Below are 23,271 nucleotides of genomic sequence, written 5' to 3' on the forward strand. Positions count from 1 at the left end.
GAGACAGATGGAGACACTGTTTGTAGAAGACATGATGAAGATCCTCAATAACAGAAGGACAAAGTCAGACTGCTCATTGTAACACAACATATCTCATTACATTTGATCTTCATCTTTTATTCAGTCTGGAGGAATGCAGTGTTTCAGAGATCAGCTGTGATTCTCTGGTCTCAGCTCTGAAGTCCAACCCCTCCCATCTGAAACATCTGGAGCTGAGAGGAAACAACCTGAAGGATTCAGATGTGAAGCAGCTTCTTGATCTTGTGGAGAGTCCCGACTATAAACTGAAAACTCTGAGGTCAGACTCCATGTTTTCTTTGTGTGCTGAGATGAATATGATGGTAAAGTTGTGGTGACATCAGGCTGATATTCTACTGATCCACACTGAGGATCTTCATGGTAAAGTCTGCTTTCTTCTTCTGTGGTTTAGTCCATTGACTGTGGCAGAGCCATGTTGAGCTCCACATTTCAAAGCTTCATAGAAGAAGAAAAATCCTCCACTGGATGATTGACTCTGAAACTCTGACACTCTTCATTTCCACCTTAAAGTCTGTCAGACATTTAGAACAGAACTAAAATCATTATGATAACTACACATTATGAAACATTAGTAGAGAATTAAATGATTTATTCCTCATCCATAATCAACTCTATAAGGTTTAATAATTATATTTTCATACTTTACTAATGATCAGTTTGTCTTTTATAAATAAAGTAAATATTTACAGTATTTATTTAGGAGTTATCAGTGGTTCATGAGGTCATATAGAAAGTGTCAGTAAATGATTAATAAACTATTTAAATCTACATTTATTCATCTTATTATTTAACTTAATTCATGATTAATTCAGGTGGTTGTGAAACCTTTAGAGGTTGTTAATGAAATATTTCTGTGGGTTCATCTAAAGTGAGGACAATCTGTGTCTAGTGAAGCTTTAATAAAAGACATTTAAAGGTTCAGTTTCTTCTCAACAGAACAGCACAGAGTGACAGAAAACAGAAATATTCATTCCATCAGTTCTAGAGTTGGGAGGGAGTTCACAGCTGAGTTGTTCCTTTGTCTCACTTTGATGATGTTTCCATGCTGAACTTTCCTCTGTCTATTAATTCTGTTTGAAAGACACAGCACCAACAGCAGCATCACATCTGGAAGTAGCTGGACAACACTGTGAAACCACCACCACCTAAAGTCATTACTTCATTAGATTTTGATTTGTTAGTGATTATTTCTGAAAATAAGTTGATCCACCCAAATGAAGAAGCTCATTAATTATACAGCACTATGACAAATGTTCTTTGATATCAGATTGTGGAGGTTTAGTTTAGTTTGAGTGCAGTTAGGTTTTCTGGAAGTTTACACAAAATGTTATTTTATAAGGATACAGATGTTTCTTTCTTTTTGTATCAAGTTAATATGAATATTTCTGTTTTGTATCACTCTGTGTTGTTGTTCTGTTCAAGCAGGAACTTTGTAAACTCACACCTTTTATTCTTTATTCAGACTGGATGACTCCAGTGTTTCAGAGATCAGCTGTGATTCTCTGGACTCAGCTCTGAAGTCCAACCCCTCCCATCTGAAACATCTGGACCTGAGTGGAAACAACCTGAAGAATTCAGATGTGAAGCATCTTCTTGATCTTGTGAAGAGTCCAGACTATAAACTGGAGACTCTGAGGTCAGACTCCACGTTTTCTTTGCGTGCTGAGATGAATATGATGGTAAAGTTGTGGTGACATCAGGCTGATATTCTACTGATCCACACTGAGGATCTTCATGGTAAAGTCTGGTTTCTTCTCCTGTGGTTTAGTCCATTGACTGTGGCAGAGCCATGTTGAGCTCCACATTTCAAAGCTTCATAGAAGAAGAAAAATCCTCCACTGGATGAGTGACTCTGAAACTCTGACACTCTTCATTTCCATCTCACAGTTTTTCAAATTAAAAGCAGGTCAACAATTAGCTGTCATGTTTTATTGAAGCTGAATCAGTCATTTGATGGTTTATATTACTATATATTTGATGTTGTTTTTTTCCAATTAAAAAAACTAATTATCTTTAATATTTCGTTTCCGACTTTAAACTTGTTCATTCTGAACATTTTTTCAGCTCTGAACACATGATTTAAAGGAGGAACTATCTGAACTCACTTCTTTTATTCTTTATTCAGATTGAATTACTGCAGTTTGTCAGAGATCAGCTGTGATTCTCTGGTCTCAGCTCTGAAGTCCAACCCCTCCCATCTGAAACATCTGGACCTGAGTGACAACAAAGACCTGAAGGATTCAGGAGTGAAGCAGCTGTGTGGTTTTCTGGAGAGTCCAGACTGTAGACTGGAGACTCTGAGGTCAGTTCACTGTCTGTTACTGTTGTAGATCTGATATGTTTAATCACCAACTGAATCTAATTCATCTTCATCCACAACTTTATTGTTCCTCAAACTGAAGACAAACTCATTTCAATAACTGGATAAATCAAATCAAACCAACTTTATGTACACACACAGACACACACACACACACACACACACACACACACACACACACACACACACACACACACACACACACACACACACACACACACACACACACACACAGTGTCATCAGCTCCTAAAGAGGAGAAACACTAGAGCTGGAATTAAAGATTAAAAACAACAATAATAACATATAAAAACTAAATATATACAATTAAATAAGTAAATACAAATATAAATAAATAAATATTTGCTGGATAGATCCATAAATAAATGAAATAAGTAGAGTGTTAGTGCAGCATATGTAAATCAAGCTAAAATAGACATTTAAGACTAAATGCTAAGATTAAAAGCTTCGTCTTGAGTCTCTTTTTAAAAATATCAACCCTCTGCAGCCCTGAGGTCCTCCAGCAGGCTGGTCCATAGACGTGGGCCATGAAACTGAAAAGATGCCTCTCCAAACACACAAAATATGAACGATGGGCGCCTGACAGGATTCACACTGTCAGAAAAATCATTTCTAGTTTCATGTTCATGAAGATAATTGGAGAAGCAAGAAAAGACCCAGCTATTGCCTCCCTACAAAACTGGCACCACAAGGAAAACAAAAACATTCAGTTCAGGGATTAATGTTTCTTTTAAGTATAACAAGGGCTGATTACAGCTTCAATCCTCACATATTCAGATTAAATATATATCAAGAAGAAATTCAACTCAAGTTCAACCACATTAAGATCATCATCAACGTAAAAGTTAATTCTCAAGCAAAAATAGTCATGAGCAAAACACTTCAATAAGTCCTTTGGTGATCAGAGAGAGTGTGTGTGTGTGTGTGTGTGTGTGTGTGTGTGTGTGTGTGTGTGTGTGTTTCTCCTTTTTCATTCTTCATTTAAAACCTTCATCAGTAAAGTCTCAGTTCTGTGATTTGTCCAAAAACCACAAAGTGAAAAGTTTCATACAAACTGCGAGTTTTCATAAAATCATTCAACTGCTTAAAAACCACTTTCTGTAAAATGTGACTTAAAAATGTCAGATTAGACACTGGCCTGTAATTATTGAGCATCACAGTGTCTAAATGATTCCTCTTCAGAAGAGGCCTGACCAAGGCTGTCTTAAAAGCACTTGGGAAAACTCCTGTCTGAAGAGAAGAAGTTCAAATATTCAAAACATCCTCAGCTAAAAGGGATTTCAAAATGGTGCAGGAATAGTATCTAAAAGGCAGGTTGCTGCTTTTAACTGAGAGATAACTTTCTCCAGCACCTTAGCATCAACCAGGACAAAAACTATCCAGTGTTTTCCTCACATAAAAACATAGATTCAGCTGCAATAAAAGCAGATAGAGATTGACTAAAAGCTGACCTAATACTTTTGTATAATGTATAATGTTGATGCTTCATTCCTGCTCAACACACACAGATGAGATCATGTGTTCAGATGCAGGTGTTTGAGGTGTGTTTAGTGTCTGAGCTTCCTGCTGTTTCATCATCATTCACTCACATTTCATTTGGAGTCAAACCTGCTGTGATCCATGTATCAGTCCATTCTCTCTGAACCACAGCTGCTGGAAGGAGCTCACACACCTCACACTGTCACATATTACTGCCTGTAGAAGACATGATGGAGATCCACAATAACACAAGGACAAAGTCACTCAGACATGGAGAGTAGATTTAATCTACATCTTTTATTCTTTATTCAGGTTGAAGAGCTGCAGTTTGTCAGAGATCAGCTGTGATTCTCTGGTCTCAGCTCTGGAGTCCAACCCCTCCCATCTGAAACATCTGGAGCTGAGTGACAACAAAGACCTGAAGGATTCAGGAATGAAGCAGCTGTGTGGTTTTCTGGAGAGTCCAGACTGTAGACTGGAGACTCTGAGGTCAGTTCACTGTCTGTTACTGTTGTAGATCTGATATGTTTAATCACCAACTGAATCTAATTCATCTTCATCCACAACTTTATTGTTCCTTAAACTGAAGACAAACTCATTTCAATAACTGGATAAATCAAATCAAACCAACTTTATGTACACACACACACACACACACACACACACACACACAAACACACACACACAAACACACACACACACACACACACACACACAGTGTCATCAGCTCCTAAAGAGGAGAAACACTAGAGCTGGAATTAAAGATTAAAAACAACAATAATAACATATAAAAACTAAATATATACAATTAAATAAGTAAATACAAATATAAATAAATAAATATTTGCTGGATAGATCCATAAATAAATGAAATAAGTAGAGTGTTAGTGCAGCATATGTAAATCAAGCTAAAATAGACATTTAAGACTAAATGCTAAGATTAAAAGCTTCGTCTTGAGTCTCTTTTTAAAAATATCAACCCTCTGCAGCCCTGAGGTCCTCCAGCAGGCTGGTCCATAGACGTGGGCCATGAAACTGAAAAGATGCCTCTCCAAACACACAAAATATGAACGATGGGCGCCTGACAGGATTCACACTGTCAGAAAAATCATTTCTAGTTTCATGTTCATGAAGATAATTGGAGAAGCAAGAAAAGACCCAGCTATTGCCTCCCTACAAAACTGGCACCACAAGGAAAACAAAAACATTCAGTTCAGGGATTAATGTTTCTTTTAAGTATAACAAGGGCTGATTACAGCTTCAATCCTCAGATATTCAAATTAAATATATATCAATAAGCAATTCAACTCAAGTTCAACCACATTAAGATCATCATGAACGTAAAAGTTAATTCTCAAGCAGAAATAATCATGAGCAAAACAGCTCAATAAGTCCTTTGGTGATCAGAGAGTGTGTGTGTGTGTGTGTGTGTGTGTGTGTATATGTGTGTGTGTGTGTGTGTGTGTGTGTGTGTGTGTTTCTCCTTGTCCATGTTCATTTAAAACCTTCATCAGGAAAGTCTCAGTTCTGTGATTTGTCCAAAAACCCAAAGTGAAAAGTTTCATACAAACTGTGAGTTTTCATAAAATCATTCAACTGCTTAAAAACCACTTTGTGTAAAATGTGACTTAAAAATGTCAGATTAGACACTGGCCTGTAATTATTGAGCATCACAGTGTCTAAATGATTCCTCTTCAGAAGAGGCCTGACCAAGGCTGTCTTAAAAGCACTTGGGAAAACTCCTGTCTGAAGAGAAGAAGTTCAAATATTCAAACATCCTCAGCTAAAACGGATTTAAAAATGGTGCAGGAATAGTATCTAAAAGGCAGGTTGCTGCTTTTAACTGAGAGATAACTTTCTCCAGCACCTTAGCATCAACCAGGACAAAACTATCCAGTGTTTCCTCACATAAAAACATAGATTCAGCTGCAATAAAAGCAGATTGAGATTGACTAAAAGCTGACCTAATACTTTTGTATAATGTATAATGTTGATGCTTCATTCCTGCTCAACACACACAGATGAGATCATGTGTTCAGATGCAGGTGTTTGAGGTGTGTTTAGTGTCTGAGCTTCCTGCTGTTTCATCATCATTCACTCACATTTCATTTGGAGTCAAACCTGCTGTGATCCATGTATCAGTCCATTCTCTCTGAACCACAGCTGCTGGAAGGAGCTCACACACCTCACACTGTCACATATTACTGTCTGTAGAAGACATGATGGAGATCCACAATAACACAAGGACAAAGTCACTCAGACATGGAGAGGAGATTTAATCTACATCTTTTATTCTTTATTCAGGTTGTGGCTCTGCAGTTTGACAGAGATCAGCTGTGATTCTCTGGTCTCAGCTCTGAAGTCCAACCCCTCCCATCTGAAACATCTGGACCTGAGTCTCAACTACCACCTGAAGGATTCAGGAGTGAAGCAGCTTCGTGATCTTGTGAAGAGTCCAGACTATAAACTGGAGACTCTGAGGTGAGTAGAGGGTTCCAGTCAGTCCATGCTGCTTTCATCAGTATCGTCCTAAACACAGTTAGTATCAAAGATCCAGTGTTTCCTGTAAACCTGCAGCTTCTCAGTGAAGCTGTGAGAGGAGAATGGAGACAGGCTTCAGGATTGGACAGAAAGACAGAGAGAGAGACAACAGTCAGCCAATCAGATGAGCCAGAAGCTTGTTGTGATCATGTGTTTGAGTTGATGTGAAGACGACTGTTGTTGTTGTGTTGATGTGTCCAGGAAATAAAGCTGGATTCCAGCTGACAGCCTTCCAAGATGTATAGAGACAGTGGTGGTCATTCATCACATCTGATCAACAACTGATCACAGCTCTGAGATCAGTCTGACTGAAGCCTGCACATCACAGAAGCAGCGTTACATTTAGTAACCATGAGTTTCTTAGTCAGCTGATCTTTGTTTCCATGGAGCAGCAGTAAATCCATCACTAAAGTGTTGGTGCAGTAATGAAGCGTTCAGGACTCTCAGCAGTTTCTTAGTGAAATCTGCATAGGAAACAGACTTGATGCTAAAAGTCTCTGCAGGTCTGTGTGTGTTCACTCCAACACGTTAACATGAAGCTGAAAGGAAGCTGGCTGAGCTCCACAGCTGCTCCACTGCTGCTCTGAACAGGACTCAAGTCCCTGCTGCTCTTTCTACTGGATGTGATGATGAAGGGAAACACTCCTTCACCTCCTCTCTTCTTTCTCCTCCTCTCTACAGGTGGAGGAGGTAACATTAACCAGGAGGGTGTGTGGTGTGAGAGGATGAGCTGTGTCCTGATGATCGAGAGGTTGAAGCAGCAGCAGCTTGTGTGGACAGAGACTCTGACTGCAGATAAATGCTGATGTTGATGAAGAAGTGAGCAGCTCAGTCACAAACATTCTTCTCCCAGTGATGCAGCCAGTGTTTCAGTTTCTCTCACTCAGCAGATACATGTGTTTGTGCTCCTGCTGCTCTATGGACTCCACTGAGTCAACATCTAAAACTATTTGGACTTTTCTGTTGGGTTTCAGTGGAGGTGTGTATGTGCTGGATGCTTGAACACAATCAGCTGATAGGTGTGTATGTGCTATGATTGGTGTATTCCTGCTGCGGCCGTAGAAATAAAATAGGAACATGTCAGATGGAATGAGCCTCCAATCATCATGTGATGACTCTTCTGAAAGGAGAACTTCATCTTTACAGACTCATGTTGGACGTGTTCTGTTCGTTCTGTACTGAGGCACAAAGATTCATGTGTTTTAAATATTTAATCACATTATGTAACTATGTACTAGAGTCAGATCATCACTGACCTACATTAAATAAAACACACAATACATTTGTAGTCATTACAGGAAACAGCCACTAGGGGGCGATGCAGCATCTTATCATCATAATCCATGTAGTGTTTTTTATTGATGTTTAAATTTCTGCATAATTGGGGGCGTGGTCTCCTTGAGTGACAGATGTGAGCTGTCAGAGGTCACTAGCTACTAGCCACTGTTACAATTAATGAGGCAACATGTGAATATTTGTATTAATATTCTGTCTAAAACTAACATGTTACAAGTCGTTCACTCCAGAAACAGACAGATCATGATCATCCATATATTCTTGTATTTGAGAAGAAATTGCATAAAGTAATAAAATGTTTATTGATACAGACACTCTGTCCTCTGATTATCAGATACAACTAATGCAGTACAACAACCTGCAATAAGTATCATCCTCATGAACTAAACACATGCATTACTCAACAAATCTATGAGTGTGTGTGTAGTTTCTCTCCAGTTGATCCAGACAGGCTGCAGGGATGTTCAACATGAGGAGATGAACTAGACTCTAACAGGACTTCCAGTCTCTACAGTCAACATTTCATCACTTCATCACTGATTTCTTATTCCAGTCCACATGTGTCACCTTTAGTGTTGATATTTTCCTGGGCTGGATCAGACTGTGCAGGTAAATTCAGGACATCATGAGAGAACAGTGTTTCACTCTGGCCCTGAGAGGAACCAGACCAATGTGGTCAGCATCAAACATGAAGAGAATCCCAAACTAAAGCAGAGGAGAAACAACACATGCTTCAGAGTGATCTGGTTCTAAGGGAGGAAGACTTGAATGAAGAACATGTTGTAGAAATCAATTAGAACTGGAGACAGAAAAGAGTGATGCAGAAATGAATCTTTGAAATGATGAGAATAAAGTGGATTCTTTGAGTGGAACAGCAGCGTGTTAGTGTGACTTAGTGAAGACTCATGGAGTGATGATGATGGAACAAACAGTCAAAGCTTTAGGTTGAGTGAAAGGAACAGGATCTGTTAGAGGAGCTTCCTCCTGAACAATAAGACTGACATTAAACGTGACATGGAGACAGGGAGGTTTAGCTCCATGAAATGACTGATGAGCTGATAACACAGACATGGGTCCCACACTGTGCTCGTATCTGGAAAACAGCTCTGACACAAACGCAGCTGATGCCACTTTACTACCAACGTGACGTCGACCTGTTGTCAGCTGTGCAGGGAGGCAGCGCTAGGCTGCTCAGCTGGATGCTAACCAGTCTCTTTGGACTGAGTCTGCTTCTGTTCTGGTTCTGTTCCTGTGCTGCTTTCTCCATCTGAATGCTGAAGAATCCCACTGTGACCTGGGAGTCCACGTGAACAGCTGTTTTACCCCATTACCCCTGTGTAGAAATAAAAGTAGCTTCATCTGTTTGTTCACTTCTACAGATCTCTTTCCAGAGTTGGTATCAGCTGCTGTGCTGTCCTTGATCATTTATAAGGTTGGATCAGACGTTACAGAGAAAAGAGGAAGGATTCATTCCAGGAACTACATTTATGGACAGTTTTAGCTCAATGCTAAATGCTAACCCACCATCCACTCTACTGTCCACTGGTTAAACATGTGTCAGGTGAACTGCTTCTAAACATCTGGGAGCTCTGTGACCAAAACAACTTTGATCCTAAATACTCAACTACATGTGAATGAACAGGTCGTACGTCTGGATTTAGACCAGAGAGTCCAGAATTTAAATGTCCTGTCCAGATCATTTGTCCTCCTTTTTGGAGTTGCACCTGAACGTTACGCAGCATATTGACCAACTAAAAGTGGTGTCATCGTAGCATCAGAAGGTTTTTAACATGCTGAACAGACGCAGCTCATACAACACTGAGTGGTCAAAAGAACACACATTTATTAGCTCCAGCAGTGAGGACGACCTGCATGCATTTTCCACGTTATGTCGGTGTGATGTGGACATCAGGTCACAAGGAAAAGGGGCCATTGAACGGCTGGAACAGAGAAGCATGAAAGCAACAGTGGAGCTGCAGGGACCTCTTCACTAAACATCTTTACTTCTTTTTACTTCCTTCCTTCACTGTTTAGTTCAATGTTCACTGCTTCTATGCTGGTTTTTCTCTTTGGTTGTTGAAATAAAACAAGTTCTTTATGCTTGTTAGGAACTGGAATATTTAGTTTTTGGATTCATTCGTTTTCTTTTTTTATTTACTTTTATTATTTGACTTAATTTGCACATTTAAAGGAATAATTTCTCCTCTTCTGTTCCATATAAATCATGATAAATCACAGATCAGATTATCTTCCAATGAAGAGAGTTTGTCAGAATCACTGTATTGTGATAGTGTGGTTATTATGGGATGTAGTGGGGAGTACACCCACTAGATTCCTTTGTGGTGTTAACATTACATTACTGTTTATTTAAGAAAGGGACAGTGCAATTTCATAGAACACATGATTACCCATGGTTAAAAAAGCCAGAATTAGCCAGAAGGCTAGTTTTCATCTGTAGTCCCCTGGCCTTGATGTAAAAAAGGCAATAAGAAGCATACAATACATGTACAATATAATACAAGATACATAAACAACACTTACTGTATAATTAAAAAAAAAAAAAAAACAATCAAAATACAACACAACATTTTATCATAACATCAAAACATCAGAGCATCACAACATATTTTAGTGTTGGCAGCTATAGGTGTTGATAAGCCACGTTTTCAGTTTTTTTGTAAAGCCCTTGTATGTCGTGAGCAGTTTAATCTCCTCAGGTATTGAGTTCCACACACTTGCACTCCTTACTGACCAGGCCGACTTACTGAAAGTGCTCCTGCGCAAAGGAATATAACAGTCACCTCTGACAGAGCCTCGAGTGACACGCTCAAGGCTGTTTCTTTGGCTGATGAACTCTGCCAGAGGATCTGGAGCCAATTTATGGAGCACTTTGTAGGTCAGTTTTAGGCCTGCAAATGTGTGAAGACTGTCCCAATTTAAAATACTATACTTTTTTAAAATTTCACAGTGATGATAGGGCCTAGGTTTTTTATCCATAACTTTAATTGCTTGTTTGTACAAGATTTCCAATGTTTTTTTTTGAGCTCTGACCAGTGTTGTGTTAATGGTCGCCCTACCAGCATCTAGAGAAGAGGAAGGATGGTTCCTCCACAGATCCACTTATTGATCAGGAGATGGACAAGAAGGATTTAGTCTCAAAACACTTTACTGTGAGAAACCCCTCGGGGTTGACAAAGACACATCTAAACATCCAAACACAACTAATACTACTGGTGAACTAAAGCCCAATAAGAGCTACTATTAGCAGGGAGGCTATGAAGCTAGAGAAAAGTCCAAAGCTGGGACAGAGCTGGTCTCTCCTCAATCAGCTGATCTGTTCATCATCATGTTGTTGTGGAGATATTTGAAGATGAGAAACGAGAACAGCCTTTTGCGTGACCTTTCAACTTTGTCCTGTTGTTGTTTTTGAAGCCTAAGTCCTTCAACAGATCAAAACACATCAACTCTGAGGTTACACTCAGAAAACTGGGAAAGCAGCAGAAATATTCTCACTACAAGGAGGAAATATTCTGAAATGTTTCATATCTAAAGATCTACAAATGTGAAATGATTGAAGAACAACGTGATAAAAATCTAGTTTCTCTTCTATCTTCTTTATGTTGTGTCTTATTTTGTGAAGCTCTGATCAGTGAAGATGACTTCAGGCTGAAAGTGTCTCCAAGATATTAAAAGTCAAACAGAAGAAACTGGAAACAGAGATGAACGCACTCTGAACGACCCAAGAAACCTGAGTTTAAGCCGAGCTTTAGGCACTGACAAGAGCAGCTGGTCAGCTGACCTGAGAGAGCGGCTGGGAGCGCAGGTATGCAGCAGCTCAATAAGGTAAGGTGGGGCAAGGCCATTCAAGGCTTTAAAAGCAAATAAATAATTTTAAAATGAATCCTAAAATGGACGGGCAGCCAGTGGAGTGAAGCTAAAATAGGTGAAATGTGCTCATACTTGCTTGTGCCACTGTCAAACCAGAGACACTGGCTTCAGCACCGGACAGCTCCTCTGAACCCTTGACATGAGGCTTACACAGGGAGAGGTCACTTCAGCACCGGACAGCTCCACAGGAACAACTTCATCTTCTCATCTTGAGTCTTTCGTCATGCTTTAGGACTTTAGGACATGCTCCTCTCACAGTACTCCTTCAACCTATTGACAGAAGAGAGACAAGATCCGCGTTAACAACCTGGAGTGGACGGGTTTCTATCAATAACTATTTTCTGCACCAGATGAGACCCAGTTTATAGAACTTCCAAGACAAAGGAAGTGGAAACAAAACACAAACCTTGTCACCAGATGAAAATGTTCAACTTGTGTCGTGCTTGTCAAATCAACCTTTCAGCTCATGAGTACGGCATAGTCTAAACCTGAAACTGCTCACATAGATCTTCAAGTCATTTTCTGTGTTTTCACACAGACACTTGGACTTTGCATTTCTCCGTGTTCTGTGTTTCCTTTTCACAGGTGCGGAAGAGGGAGAGTTTTTTTATGTTATGTTTAGGTATCCCTAGGCCGGGCATAACACAAACAGAAGAAACTGGAAACAGAGATAAACGCACTCTCAGAGTTATTCAGGTCCAAGGAAAAGTGGTGAACTGCAGCCTGCTGGTGGCACTGTGCTGGACTGGATCAGACAGGAAAATGTCCCTAATATTTTGTCCACACTGTTAACACACATCAGACTTTCAGAGCACGTACTGTAGATGGTTAATCTGTCAATGACTTCAGAGTCTTCCAACTAAATATTCTTGTAGAAAACTGAGTTAGAAACTCTTGAATCATATGAACGTTTTTTTCCAGTGTTCAGTCGGCAGCTTCTCATGTTAATATCCTAACTTTAATACCACCTTAATATATTAATACCACCTTAAACCTTTACATTTAATAGAACCTTGAGCCTTTGAAGACATGCAGGGCTCAGATAGTCTGATGTTAGGAGAGTGGAACTGATCATCTTGTTCAAAGTGAACTGACTTTATTTGTGGAGATGAAGGGATTCCCAGAGTGGAGGAGGAGACAGCGCCGTCTGGTGGCCTCTAGAGCTCATCAACATCTATCAGAGTCCATTCAGAGAATCAGTTGTGTCCATTGATGTTTCTATCTGTTGTTCTACTCGTCTGTTCCTTTCTGTGAAGTGTCCTTGGGTGACTTGAAAGACGCTTCTTAAAAAAGATTCTTATTCTTATAAATTAGGAACAGCAGCTACCATTTCAACTCTGTGTGACATAGAGGCCTTTAACCCTGAACACTAACGTTATAATTAGTAACCATCATTAATGTTGGGTATATTTCTCCTAATGAAAAATACTTCTCATCAGAATATATTGAAGTACAACAACACATGGTAAACTGAAGTACTTTGATTTTATTTTAACTCTAAAACGTCTCATGAATCAAAGGTATCTCAGGGAGGCTCATATAAAATGGCTCTTAAATTTGTGGAAAATTAGGGAATCTTAGACAAAAATAATGGAGCGAGGAATCTGAAAGTGGGTCCATTTGTTCCTGGGACATGTGAGACTTGTGCATCACTAACAACCGTGGGAGAGACTTTTTGAGGGGGTGAAAAAGACGAGCTGGCTATAAAAATGTTTCTGACCCATGAATTCCACTGGAAATTCACACTAAATGATATTTATTCATGAGCATCACACTAAATGAAAGTTAAAGTTAAAGGAATAAATATGTGTAGCTAGACTAAAGTAGAACGAGCTTTAGTTGTGTTTTATTCACCTGTTGTCAAATTAACCAAACCTGTGACAGGATGAGAGCTGTTACCATAAAAATCTGTCTGAAACTTATTAGAATCGTCTGATTTAATACACAGACACTAACCTGAACACGTACCTGCAGAAAAAACGAAATGAGCTGTGATCAGGGTTTAAAAGACATGAAAGACATGTGTGCACATGGAGCAGAGACAGTAAGTGTCTCTAATGTCTCCTGTCCTCCAGCCTCAGAACATCCTGCTGACCAGCAGCTCTCCTCTGGGAGACATTAAGATCGTGGACTTCGGTCTCTCCAGGATGGTCAGCAGCCACCAGGAGCTCAGAGAGATCATGGGAACCCCGGAGTACGTTGGTGAGTTCCTGCTTTTAGGACTTTTAAAGGGACTTTTTAGGAATCCTCTGATATTTGATGATAACTTGATGAAAACATTTCTGTTTTTATCTTGTAGCTCCTGAGATTCTGAATTATGAGCCAATCACCACAGCAACAGATATGTGGTACGTACATGAACCTGTTTGTGTCTGGAAACGTGTGGTAGATAAAACACGCAACATGAGAAAACTGCACACAACACAGCTGGTTTACAAACGGAGACGCAACAAAATACTAAAGGTTCATTTCTGTTTGAGTTGTAGCCTTTTCATTGTTGCAGGTCAGAGCTTTTTTTTTTTATACTTTTCAACCAGTTCATCCAGTTTTTATCAGTTTAAAAACAAACGTCAGCCTCATCCCTCAGGAATAAAGTCCATTGTTCCTCCTTCAGTTCCTCTTGTAAATATAAACTCAGCTTAGTGACTTAGAGTCGACGTGTTTCTCTTTTGTCTCCGTCAGTGCATAAAGAAAGAAGTTGTTAGTTCAGACTAAATCTTTCCTGTGTGCATCATGTCTCCGTCTCAGTGAGAAGTGATGGGACTTTATTGATTATCAGCAGAGACATGATTCCTGCTCTGCTCTGTGTTGTCAGGAGTGTGGGTTGGTCTGCTGACGGTACGTGTATGGGGCTGACGGGGAATCCTTCTGCTCCCGGTCCGGTTCCTGGTTGTCAAGTACATTTAACAGTGAGATTACGTGTCCTCATCTATCTCTCAGCTCAACCCCCCCCGTGAGCCTTACATCTTTCAGAGGAGATGTGCTGACGGGCAGCTTGCGAAACCAGGGAGGCGCTTGTCCTCTCATCCATCTATGCATGTTTCGCAATGGATCACTCAGTCAGTGTCAACCTGTCCCCACGTGCCTCAACCCCCGTCCACCTCAGAGCCTCGCCCCCAATCGTCCCCACCGTGCCTCCACCCCAATCCCCCGCATCCACCCGGGGGGGGGGGGGGGCCGTCCCTCACCTCCATCCCCCCCATCCACCTCAAGAGCCCTCCCCGCCTCCCACCCATTGTCCCTTCACGCCCCTCGTCCTCTTTCTCCGGTCCTTCTGTCCTCACTCGTCCCCCCCGCACCTCCCCGTCCCTCCAGCCTCCCCTGTCTGTGTTGTCCTCCTTCTTTCCTCGATCATACTCCCCCTCCTTTATACCGTCGTCCTTTCTCCCAGATCCCCTGTGATCCTCGGTTACCTTCTAATCCTCACATGTCCATCACCTCCACACTCACTCTTATTGACACAGTTAAACAACCCAATGTTCCAGGGGTGATCTTACCTCACTATCAACATAGTATTAATCTAGAGAAAATACATTATGAGTATAATAAGAATAAAAACAGGTCTTAAACGTACTTAGTACGATTGGTTTTTTCAATTAAAAAGCGTTAAATGAAAAAAAGTTTAAAAAAGAATAACTAGAAACTCTCTTCATTGTTTTCTTCTGGTTTTCAGTTTACCATTTTAACCAAGGACTTCTTCTTATTTGACTTTACTCTCGTTCAGTACCTGACATAATTTAAAAAGTAAAAGTCACAAAGTTTTGACTAACATGAGGGAACACTTCAGGAAGTTGTTTTCCCCCAGGGACCGGGCCCAGGAGCTAGTTCCTAAAACAGCCTGGCACGCCAGAGTAGGACTCCCACGTTGGAGAGATGGTCCAGGGGACCAGGAGTCCCTCCAGCAGTGCCAACCTCCCAGGAGCAGTCTCCAGCCACGGGCCTGGAGGAAGGAGTCTCTCAGAGTGGACATGGTCCAGGAAGAGTAGTCTTACTGTGTATGTTCTAGACTAATACCCGGGTTTGCCTTTGTCTCCGGTTTTCGTAGCTTTATGGAAAAGGCCATGGCAACCGACGATTAGATTTAAACTTCAAATATAAGACCCTTCTAGCTTACTAATATTGTTCCTGTAGAGTTCATCTACTGAACCACCCACCAGACCTCTCAGGAACCATCCAGCATCCAGCTTCTAAGGACGAAAGTATTTGTCAAGTATTAAGTCTGATTATAACTCCACCTCATCTAAATGTTTCTAAATATTATTATTATGTTATTTATGTAGGATCTATACATTGACTCCAGTGACACTACTTGCTAAATCTGCGCTCTTTTAACACTGAAGATAATTGATCTTTGATTTAACAGAGGATGACGTGTTCCTCAACTGATGAACCATCAGAGCCGTTTAGACCAGGAGCAAGCTCAATTTTTATGAGTAATTATAAATTTGTCACCATAAAGACCAAAAGATGTTCATACTCCATAATCCTGTAGGGGTGTTTTCAAGAGAAAGAGAAAAATAAATGATGAGTTTATTTTAAAATTTCCATTTTTGAACAAACAAACTCAAAAACCTTTTTGTAGTTTTTCTTTTTGGTTTTGGTATCCGTTAAACCAGAGAAAAGAGAAACTGGGGGTTGTCTTTTTTTTTTACTTACATTTTGTTTCGGGACTGCTGTTTAAAGAGTAAAGTGACATATTCCTTGCTAGAGGCTAGTCCTCTTTCGGTTTCACTGGTCCAGGAGTGAGATTTCTCCGACCAGGGCCTGGCCGAGAAGTAAGCTCTTCACATGGACACGGTCTAGAAATGTAATGTCTCCTACGTTGATAAAACTTCAAAGTGAAGTCTTGCTTCACGTGTGACATCGGTAGGAAGTGAACTCTGGAGAAATGGTCCAGGTTTTTTATTCAACAACATCTGGTCAAAAGGATATTATTAGTCTCTTCCATCTGTGTTCATTGTTCTTATGAAGAATTCTAAATAACCTCTTTTTTTTTCCGCTCTTTCTGTTGTCTCCTGTTCCTAGATGGATATAAAGAGAATAAGGAGAAAGTTTATGGTTCAGAATTTAAATTAAAAATATTAGCTCCTTATTTTATATATTAATTCTATTATTTTATTTTATAAGAATCTGTAAATGAACCATATTAATTCCTTTCCTTTGGGAGTCATCTAGTGAAAGAATGTCAGTGCTTCATAAATCAGCTTTAAAAGTGGGATGAAATCATTTAGATGAAGTTTAAAGTAAATTGTTAAATCGTTATCATAAATGGTTTCTAAATATTATTCTCATCATTATTTCTATTTTAAAGATTTCTAATAGTTTTAAAAGCTCCCGGGATAGACACTCTGAAAGCTGTGAGTCTCTTGTAAATGTAGATTTTATTTTGATCTGACCACTGGTTTCTCAGGGGCAGAGGAAAACGTTATGGTCCTAAACTAATTGAACCCAGAGACTACTTGATGAAGAGAGCAGGCTCATGAAGTGGCAGGTTTTGGGAGAATTCAAATTGGGGATTGTCTCCAAAGACGTTAGCTGTTTTCATGTCATTCTCAATAATCCTTATAGATGGGGACAGTTTTCCTAACCAGCGACCATTTAGTGAAGGAAATAAGATCTGATCCATAACCATATTTTCCATTTGTTTTAGTGTAAAGAACGAACTCTTTAACTCTCATCCCTTTCTTGTCACCTTTTCCTGAGAGTTTCTGTTATGGGCCTATTGAGGACAAATATTTGAATACTTTTAGCTTTTGCATTTTTCTTTTTTTTTTTTATACATGTTTTTGTTTGTTGACCTCTGTGTTAATTGTGTCTTATTCTCTAGTATTTCTCTTTTTTCCACCTGTTCATGAAGGCGATGACGATGAACCTGTACATTTCCTAAAAAACCAGTACTTTACTGTGACTTTAAATGAAAGCTCTGTTACCTAGGAAAACTGGTTTGAAAGAAAGAACCCACGAAATACTGCTAAACATAACAAAAACAAAACACACAAAACACAACGTTGGCTTCTGTTTGTGCTCAGAGGAGGGGGAATGAAACATGGAGAAGAGTCAAGGTTTCATTTATTCAACAATCACTAGAGGGGGACACAAGCGAGTGATATTAAATTTTTTCTTCTTCTTCGTTCTTGTCTTCTTTAGATTGGGAAGATAATAATACCTTATTAATTAGAACAGAGGGTCTTGTTATCTTTAGCTTTACTTTGATCTTGGGCCATGTTCGAGGAAGAGAAGTTTTGGCTCTGAGAAAAAGCTAGCGCTTTGACACTGATTAAAAGGCGAACGTGGTTTTGTCAGCTGGTTCCTTCTCTAATTGTGGGTTGACCTCCCCCTCTGATGAGGAATGTTGTCTCTCTTTGACGTTTGTTGCAGGGTAAATTATATAGTAAAAATAAGTGAGACCAGTTCTTAAAATTTGGAAAAGTTGGGATTTGTGTATGTAGATTCTCTGGAATGGTTAAAAGGTAAGGACTGTTCCCACTGTCTATTTTAGCTATTATGGTTTTTGTTTATTACCCCAGTGAATTGATTTGTTCGTGAACTTCATTAAAAATATAACTTCTATAATCTTATTATCATATTGAAATACTATTTACTTCTGCATCCACCCTTGCGGTTACCATTTTATACATTGATTTGAGGCAACTGTTCTTCAGCAAGTTTCCTGCCTTAGAAGACCAGATCACTCTGAGAGCATGCTTGTTATAACACACACTCACCTGCTTTAGTTGGGTACATCCTCGCTGTTTGGATCCCTTTACCCACAATTGGTTTCTGGTTCCTTTCAGCCAGAGTGAAACATGTTCTCAATGACGGTCCTTGAATTAACCTGCACAGTTGATAGACCCAGAGAAACTCCCTCCTGGACATCAAAGGAGAGGGGTTCTCACCTTTTGCAGTGATCAGTTGTTTTTGCCTAAATTTTTTTTTTTATTATGAAGACCGATTTCTGAATATTTGAGGAGCTGTGTTTGCCCTCCTTAAATGACTTGTTATTTTCGTCTGATTTTAGTCACGGGTTTTATTGTTCAACTGACTCATTAAGGAGGATGAGAAGACATCAGTCATCTTTTTAGACCAGGGCTGTTGAACTCATTTTGTGGGGGGCCCCCGGATACAGCCCTGGGGTCTGGTCATATCATATTGTATTCCATTTGGGTTTCATGTGTAGAAAGAAGGAAGCTGCTTTTCTCCAACTCTATCAGTTACATGCTCACCCCTAAGATTAAGTCAATGTTCAATGACCCCTTTAACCTTGGATATAATTTCTTTGTTTTATCCCTGTCTCGATTCTTCTACTAAATTTTTACTATTTATGATATTTTTTATTTTAAATTTTTACCGGGAAATTTTATTTTGTTCTTTTGTTTTAAATTTTGGTTAATTATTTGTTGTATTTCTTTTACACTGACCTTGTTTTCTATGAAGTAGTAGATGCCCTTTCTCAATTATCACTAATAATATAACTTATTGTAACCTTTATTGCAAAAGTGGTTTTATCTTCTATTACAGCTCACCTTTTTGAGAAGCCAGAGAAAATGTTCCTTTCACATCATTTTATGAACAAAACTGATTTTTGAGAAAGAAATGAACACACACACTCACACACACACACACACACACACACACACACACACACACACACACACACACACACCACGTGGTTTCCAGTTTAGTTGCTGCGTGGAGGAGGAAGTGAATGTAAAGTTTGTTCAGTTTGTTCAGACGCCATTTTGATTCACAGTAGAAGGAGGAAACTAAAACTGAAGCGAGGTGAGAGTTAATATTCTTCTTCTTCTTCTTCTTCTTCTTCTTCTTTAAAACTTTGGTCCAACAATCAATAATCCTTTATTTACATCATGTGAGAACATGAGGGTTCATTTTTTATTTTATTTTATTTTATCTTGGGGCTGTGTGCGTCGAGGGGAGGGAGAGGAAGTTGATTTGTCAGCTCTGAGTAAGAAACTGTCTCTAGCGCTTTGACACTGAAAATATGGCGTTAACGTGGTGTTTTGTGACCAGGATCGGTCTCCTTGGTGGGCTCTACCAGCAGTGGTGGGTCTGACCTCCCGCTCTGAGACTGGGGGACAGTTGTTTTTCTCTTACGTCATCGTGTTACAGCGCAGACTGGAAAATGTGGGACCGCTGCCATGGTCGATAAAAAGGTGTGGCAGAAAACAGGGTTCCTACGAAAGTATGGAAAAGTATGGAATTTGATTATGTAAATGTCCCTGTCTGGAAAAGTATGGAAAGTGAAAACTAGTTTCCAAGACTGTTCCCACTGTTCACTATTTCTAAGACTAATTATATTTGGTCTTTGTCCGCTGTATTTTTCCTCCGTCAGCGCTTGAATCTGTACTTGTTCGCTGCTCTTACTCTCATTAAAAACTATCGATATAAACACATATAGATGTATATGTATCTATGATTAAATACTATTTACTGCTGCACTTCCACTCCTGGCCAGAGAATACCATTGTAGTACATTGGTGGTGGGGGGGGCGCTGTTGAGCTCCTTCCAGCACAGATCCTGTGAGGTGAAGAAGACCAGCAGCTCGTGAGAGTCATAGACATAATATAAACACACACTCACCGGCCACTTTATTAGGTACACCTTGCTAGTAAAAGGTTGGATCCTTTTTCCTTCAAAACCCTGCCTTAATTCTTGGTGTCAGACTTTCAACAAGGTTGTTGGAAACATTCCTCAGAGGTTTTGGTCCATATTGACATGATAACATCACACACGTTGATATCTGATCACATCTATGATGAGAATCTCCGTTCCTCCACATCCCAAAGTTCCTCTATTGGATTGAGATGGTGTCAACTGTGAGCCATTGTGAAACAGTGAACACATTGTATGTTCCAGAAACCAGTATTGAATAAAATAAGTTAGCTTGTGTGACTGAGTGCAATATTTGGGCTGAGACTGTTTATGCCCGTCAGAAGAGGTCACTGGTTACAGAAGAGAAGACAATTACACAGTGATGTAGACAAAGACAAATCTGAATTTATCATAAAAATTATTTATATTGTTATTAGTTAAAGGTTTATTTGCCTAAATATTATTCCTGATATTTGATCATAATCAACCAAAAGAAAAATTACAAATTTATTCATTGATTCTGACATTTCAAGAATAAAGAGTACCAGCCCTGTTAATATTACTTGGTAGTCTGATCGATACCAAACCCCCAGATCACCCACCAAAACTCTCAAACCTGGGTACTGGAACTGAGGATGATGTAAACTCACTGAGTGTGACTGTTTATCTCTAAACTGTGAAGGCAGAAGATGGAGAAGCGAGAAAGAGTCAATTCTGTCTTAACACAAGATCAACCATCCAGATTCAGTGGAGAACTGGACCCTCAGACACAAAGTAAGAGAACTACTACTACTTGTTCACGAGCCCTTTATTAATCACTTCTGTCAGTTTCAGGGTATTTTCTGTACCCAGTGGTTGATTGAGTTTAACTGAAATGTATTTTTTATCAGCTGTTAACCAATTTTATCAGTTATAGTAGAAAATTCTGAAAGTGGTCTTGAGTAAGCCCAGCTTAAATGTGAAGAGTATTCACATCCAGACTGGAGGAATATGTGTAGGATTAAAATACATTTTAATAACAATCACTAGAGATCGATGATATGACTTTTACCGACTGATTTATTACATCACTTGGCAGACCGATACATGCTGCCGATTTTCAGCCGATGTTTGGAGCTGATAGTACAAACTTTACTTAACAACAACAGCAAAATTAACACTGTTGCTATGAGGTTTGTGTTGTGTTTTATTTTGTATTTTAATCAAAGGTGTGTTGGGATACTCCACACGCCTTTGAGTACAAGATTTTCAGCCCGCTGACGTACTCTGAGGGGGAGGGAAATGTTGGGCTCACAGGTTCACATTCCATGCAGCACAGGTGCTGTGGATGGCTGAGAACATTGTCTGAGAAAATACATGATATGTACGCGAACAACCCTGCGTACAGCCGATACTGATCCATGAAAAAAAGCAAATATTCGATTCACAGTCGACTATTATCAGTTTAAAACTAAAGAAGGCAACGGTCCATATGTCACGTTCCCATCTTGGAAGAAAAAATAATTAAAACTTCTACTGAAGTTTTTTCCAGAGATTTTTTCAGTTATTGAAGGAGAAAAACTTAAATGTTTGTTGAAGTAGTCCCGAGAGAGAGAGTCTACAGTATCCAGCTGTCTGTCTATGAAGAGAGTGACAGGTCCAACGATCATCACTCCATACTTCAGTGGAGAACTTGGACCCAGACACAAAGTAAGAGAACTACTACCAACTTGTTCACGACTCATTTTAATCACTTCTGTCAGTTCCAGGGTATTTTCTGTCCCAGTGGTTGATTGAGTTTAACTGAAGTGTTTTTTTATTCCAGCTGTTTACCAAAGTTTATTCAGCTTATAGTTTTTTAAACTAAAGGTGGTCTCAGAGACTACAGACTCTCAGCTTAAATGTGAGAGTATTCACTCCAGACTGGAGGAAATGTGTAGGAATTAAAAACATTTTAATACACAATCGACTAGAGATCGACTGATATAGATCTTTTAGGGCCGATACTGATTTTTATTAACATCAGCGTTGGCAGACGACCGATACATGCTGCGATTTTTCTGAGCCGATGTTTGGAGCTGATTAGTTAGCAAACTTCTACTTAACAACAACAGCAAAAAGTTAACACTGTTGCTAATGATTAATGTGTTGGTGTTTTATTTTGTTTTTAAATAACCAAAAGAGGTGTGTTGGGGGATACTCCACACGCCTATGAGTACAGCATTTTCCAGCTTCCAGCTGCACGTACTCTGCCAGTGGGAAGGGGGAATGTATGGGCTGCACAGGTCCTCAGCATCTCCAGCAGCACAGGGCTGCCTGTGGATGTGCCTGTTTATAAATGCTGCTGGGAAAATACACATGTATATGTATCGGCGAACAACCCTGCGTATCAGCCGATACTGATACCAGTGAAAAAAAGCAAATATTGGCCGATTTCTACAGTCGACTATTATCAGCTTCTAACTAAAGAAGGGCACCGGGCCACTGCAACTGCTCACGCCGCCATCTTGGAAGAAAAAATAAATAAAACTTCTACTGAAGTGATTTTTACCTTAGAGATTTTCAGTTATTGATGAGAATAAAACATTATTATGTTTGTTTCTGCAGAGGTCAGTACCACCGACAGAGAGCAGAGTCTACAGTATCCAGCTGTCTGTCTATGAAGAGTGACAGGTCCAACGATCATCCTCCATACTTCAGTGGAGAACCTGGACCCTCAGACACAAAGTAAGAGAACTACTACCAACTTGTTCACGACTATTTTAATCACTTCTGTCAGTTCCAGGGTATTTTCTGTCCCCAGTGGTTGATTGAGTTTAACTGAAGTGTTTTTATTCCAGCTGTTTACCAAAGTTTATTCAGCTTATAGTTATAAACTAAAGGTGGTCTCAGAGACTACAGACTCTCAGCTTAAATGTGAGAGTATTCACATCCAGACTGGAGGAAATGTGTAGGAATTAAAAACATTTTAATACACAATCGACTAGAGATCGACCGATATAGATCTTTTAGGGCCGATACTGATTTTTATTACATCAGCGTTGGCAGACGACCGATACATGCTGCCGATTTTTCTGAGCGATGTTTGGAGCTGATTAG

General features: G+C 39.6%; 1 protein-coding gene across 6 annotated transcripts in view; it reads left to right on the top strand.

Moving 5' to 3' along the window:
* LOC124995628 (serine/threonine-protein kinase 17A-like) overlaps positions 1 to 23,271 on the top strand; it is a 98,869-nt gene that overhangs the window by 39,325 nt on the left and 36,273 nt on the right. For 5 of the 6 annotated variants that reach the window (XM_047568142.1, XM_047568147.1, XM_047568143.1 and 2 more), the window contains 2 exons: positions 13,658 to 13,784; positions 13,882 to 13,930. In XM_047568142.1, coding sequence (XP_047424098.1) covers positions 13,658 to 13,784; positions 13,882 to 13,930 — 176 coding nt within the window. Of the gene's footprint in view, positions 1 to 11,432; positions 11,538 to 13,657; positions 13,785 to 13,881; positions 13,931 to 23,271 lie in introns of those variants that run through there. The other variant, XM_047568146.1, reaches the window with a different exon arrangement.

The sequence above is a fragment of the Mugil cephalus genome, chromosome 18 (assembly GCF_022458985.1).
Source record: "Mugil cephalus isolate CIBA_MC_2020 chromosome 18, CIBA_Mcephalus_1.1, whole genome shotgun sequence".
Classification (NCBI taxonomy): domain Eukaryota; kingdom Metazoa; phylum Chordata; class Actinopteri; order Mugiliformes; family Mugilidae; genus Mugil; species Mugil cephalus.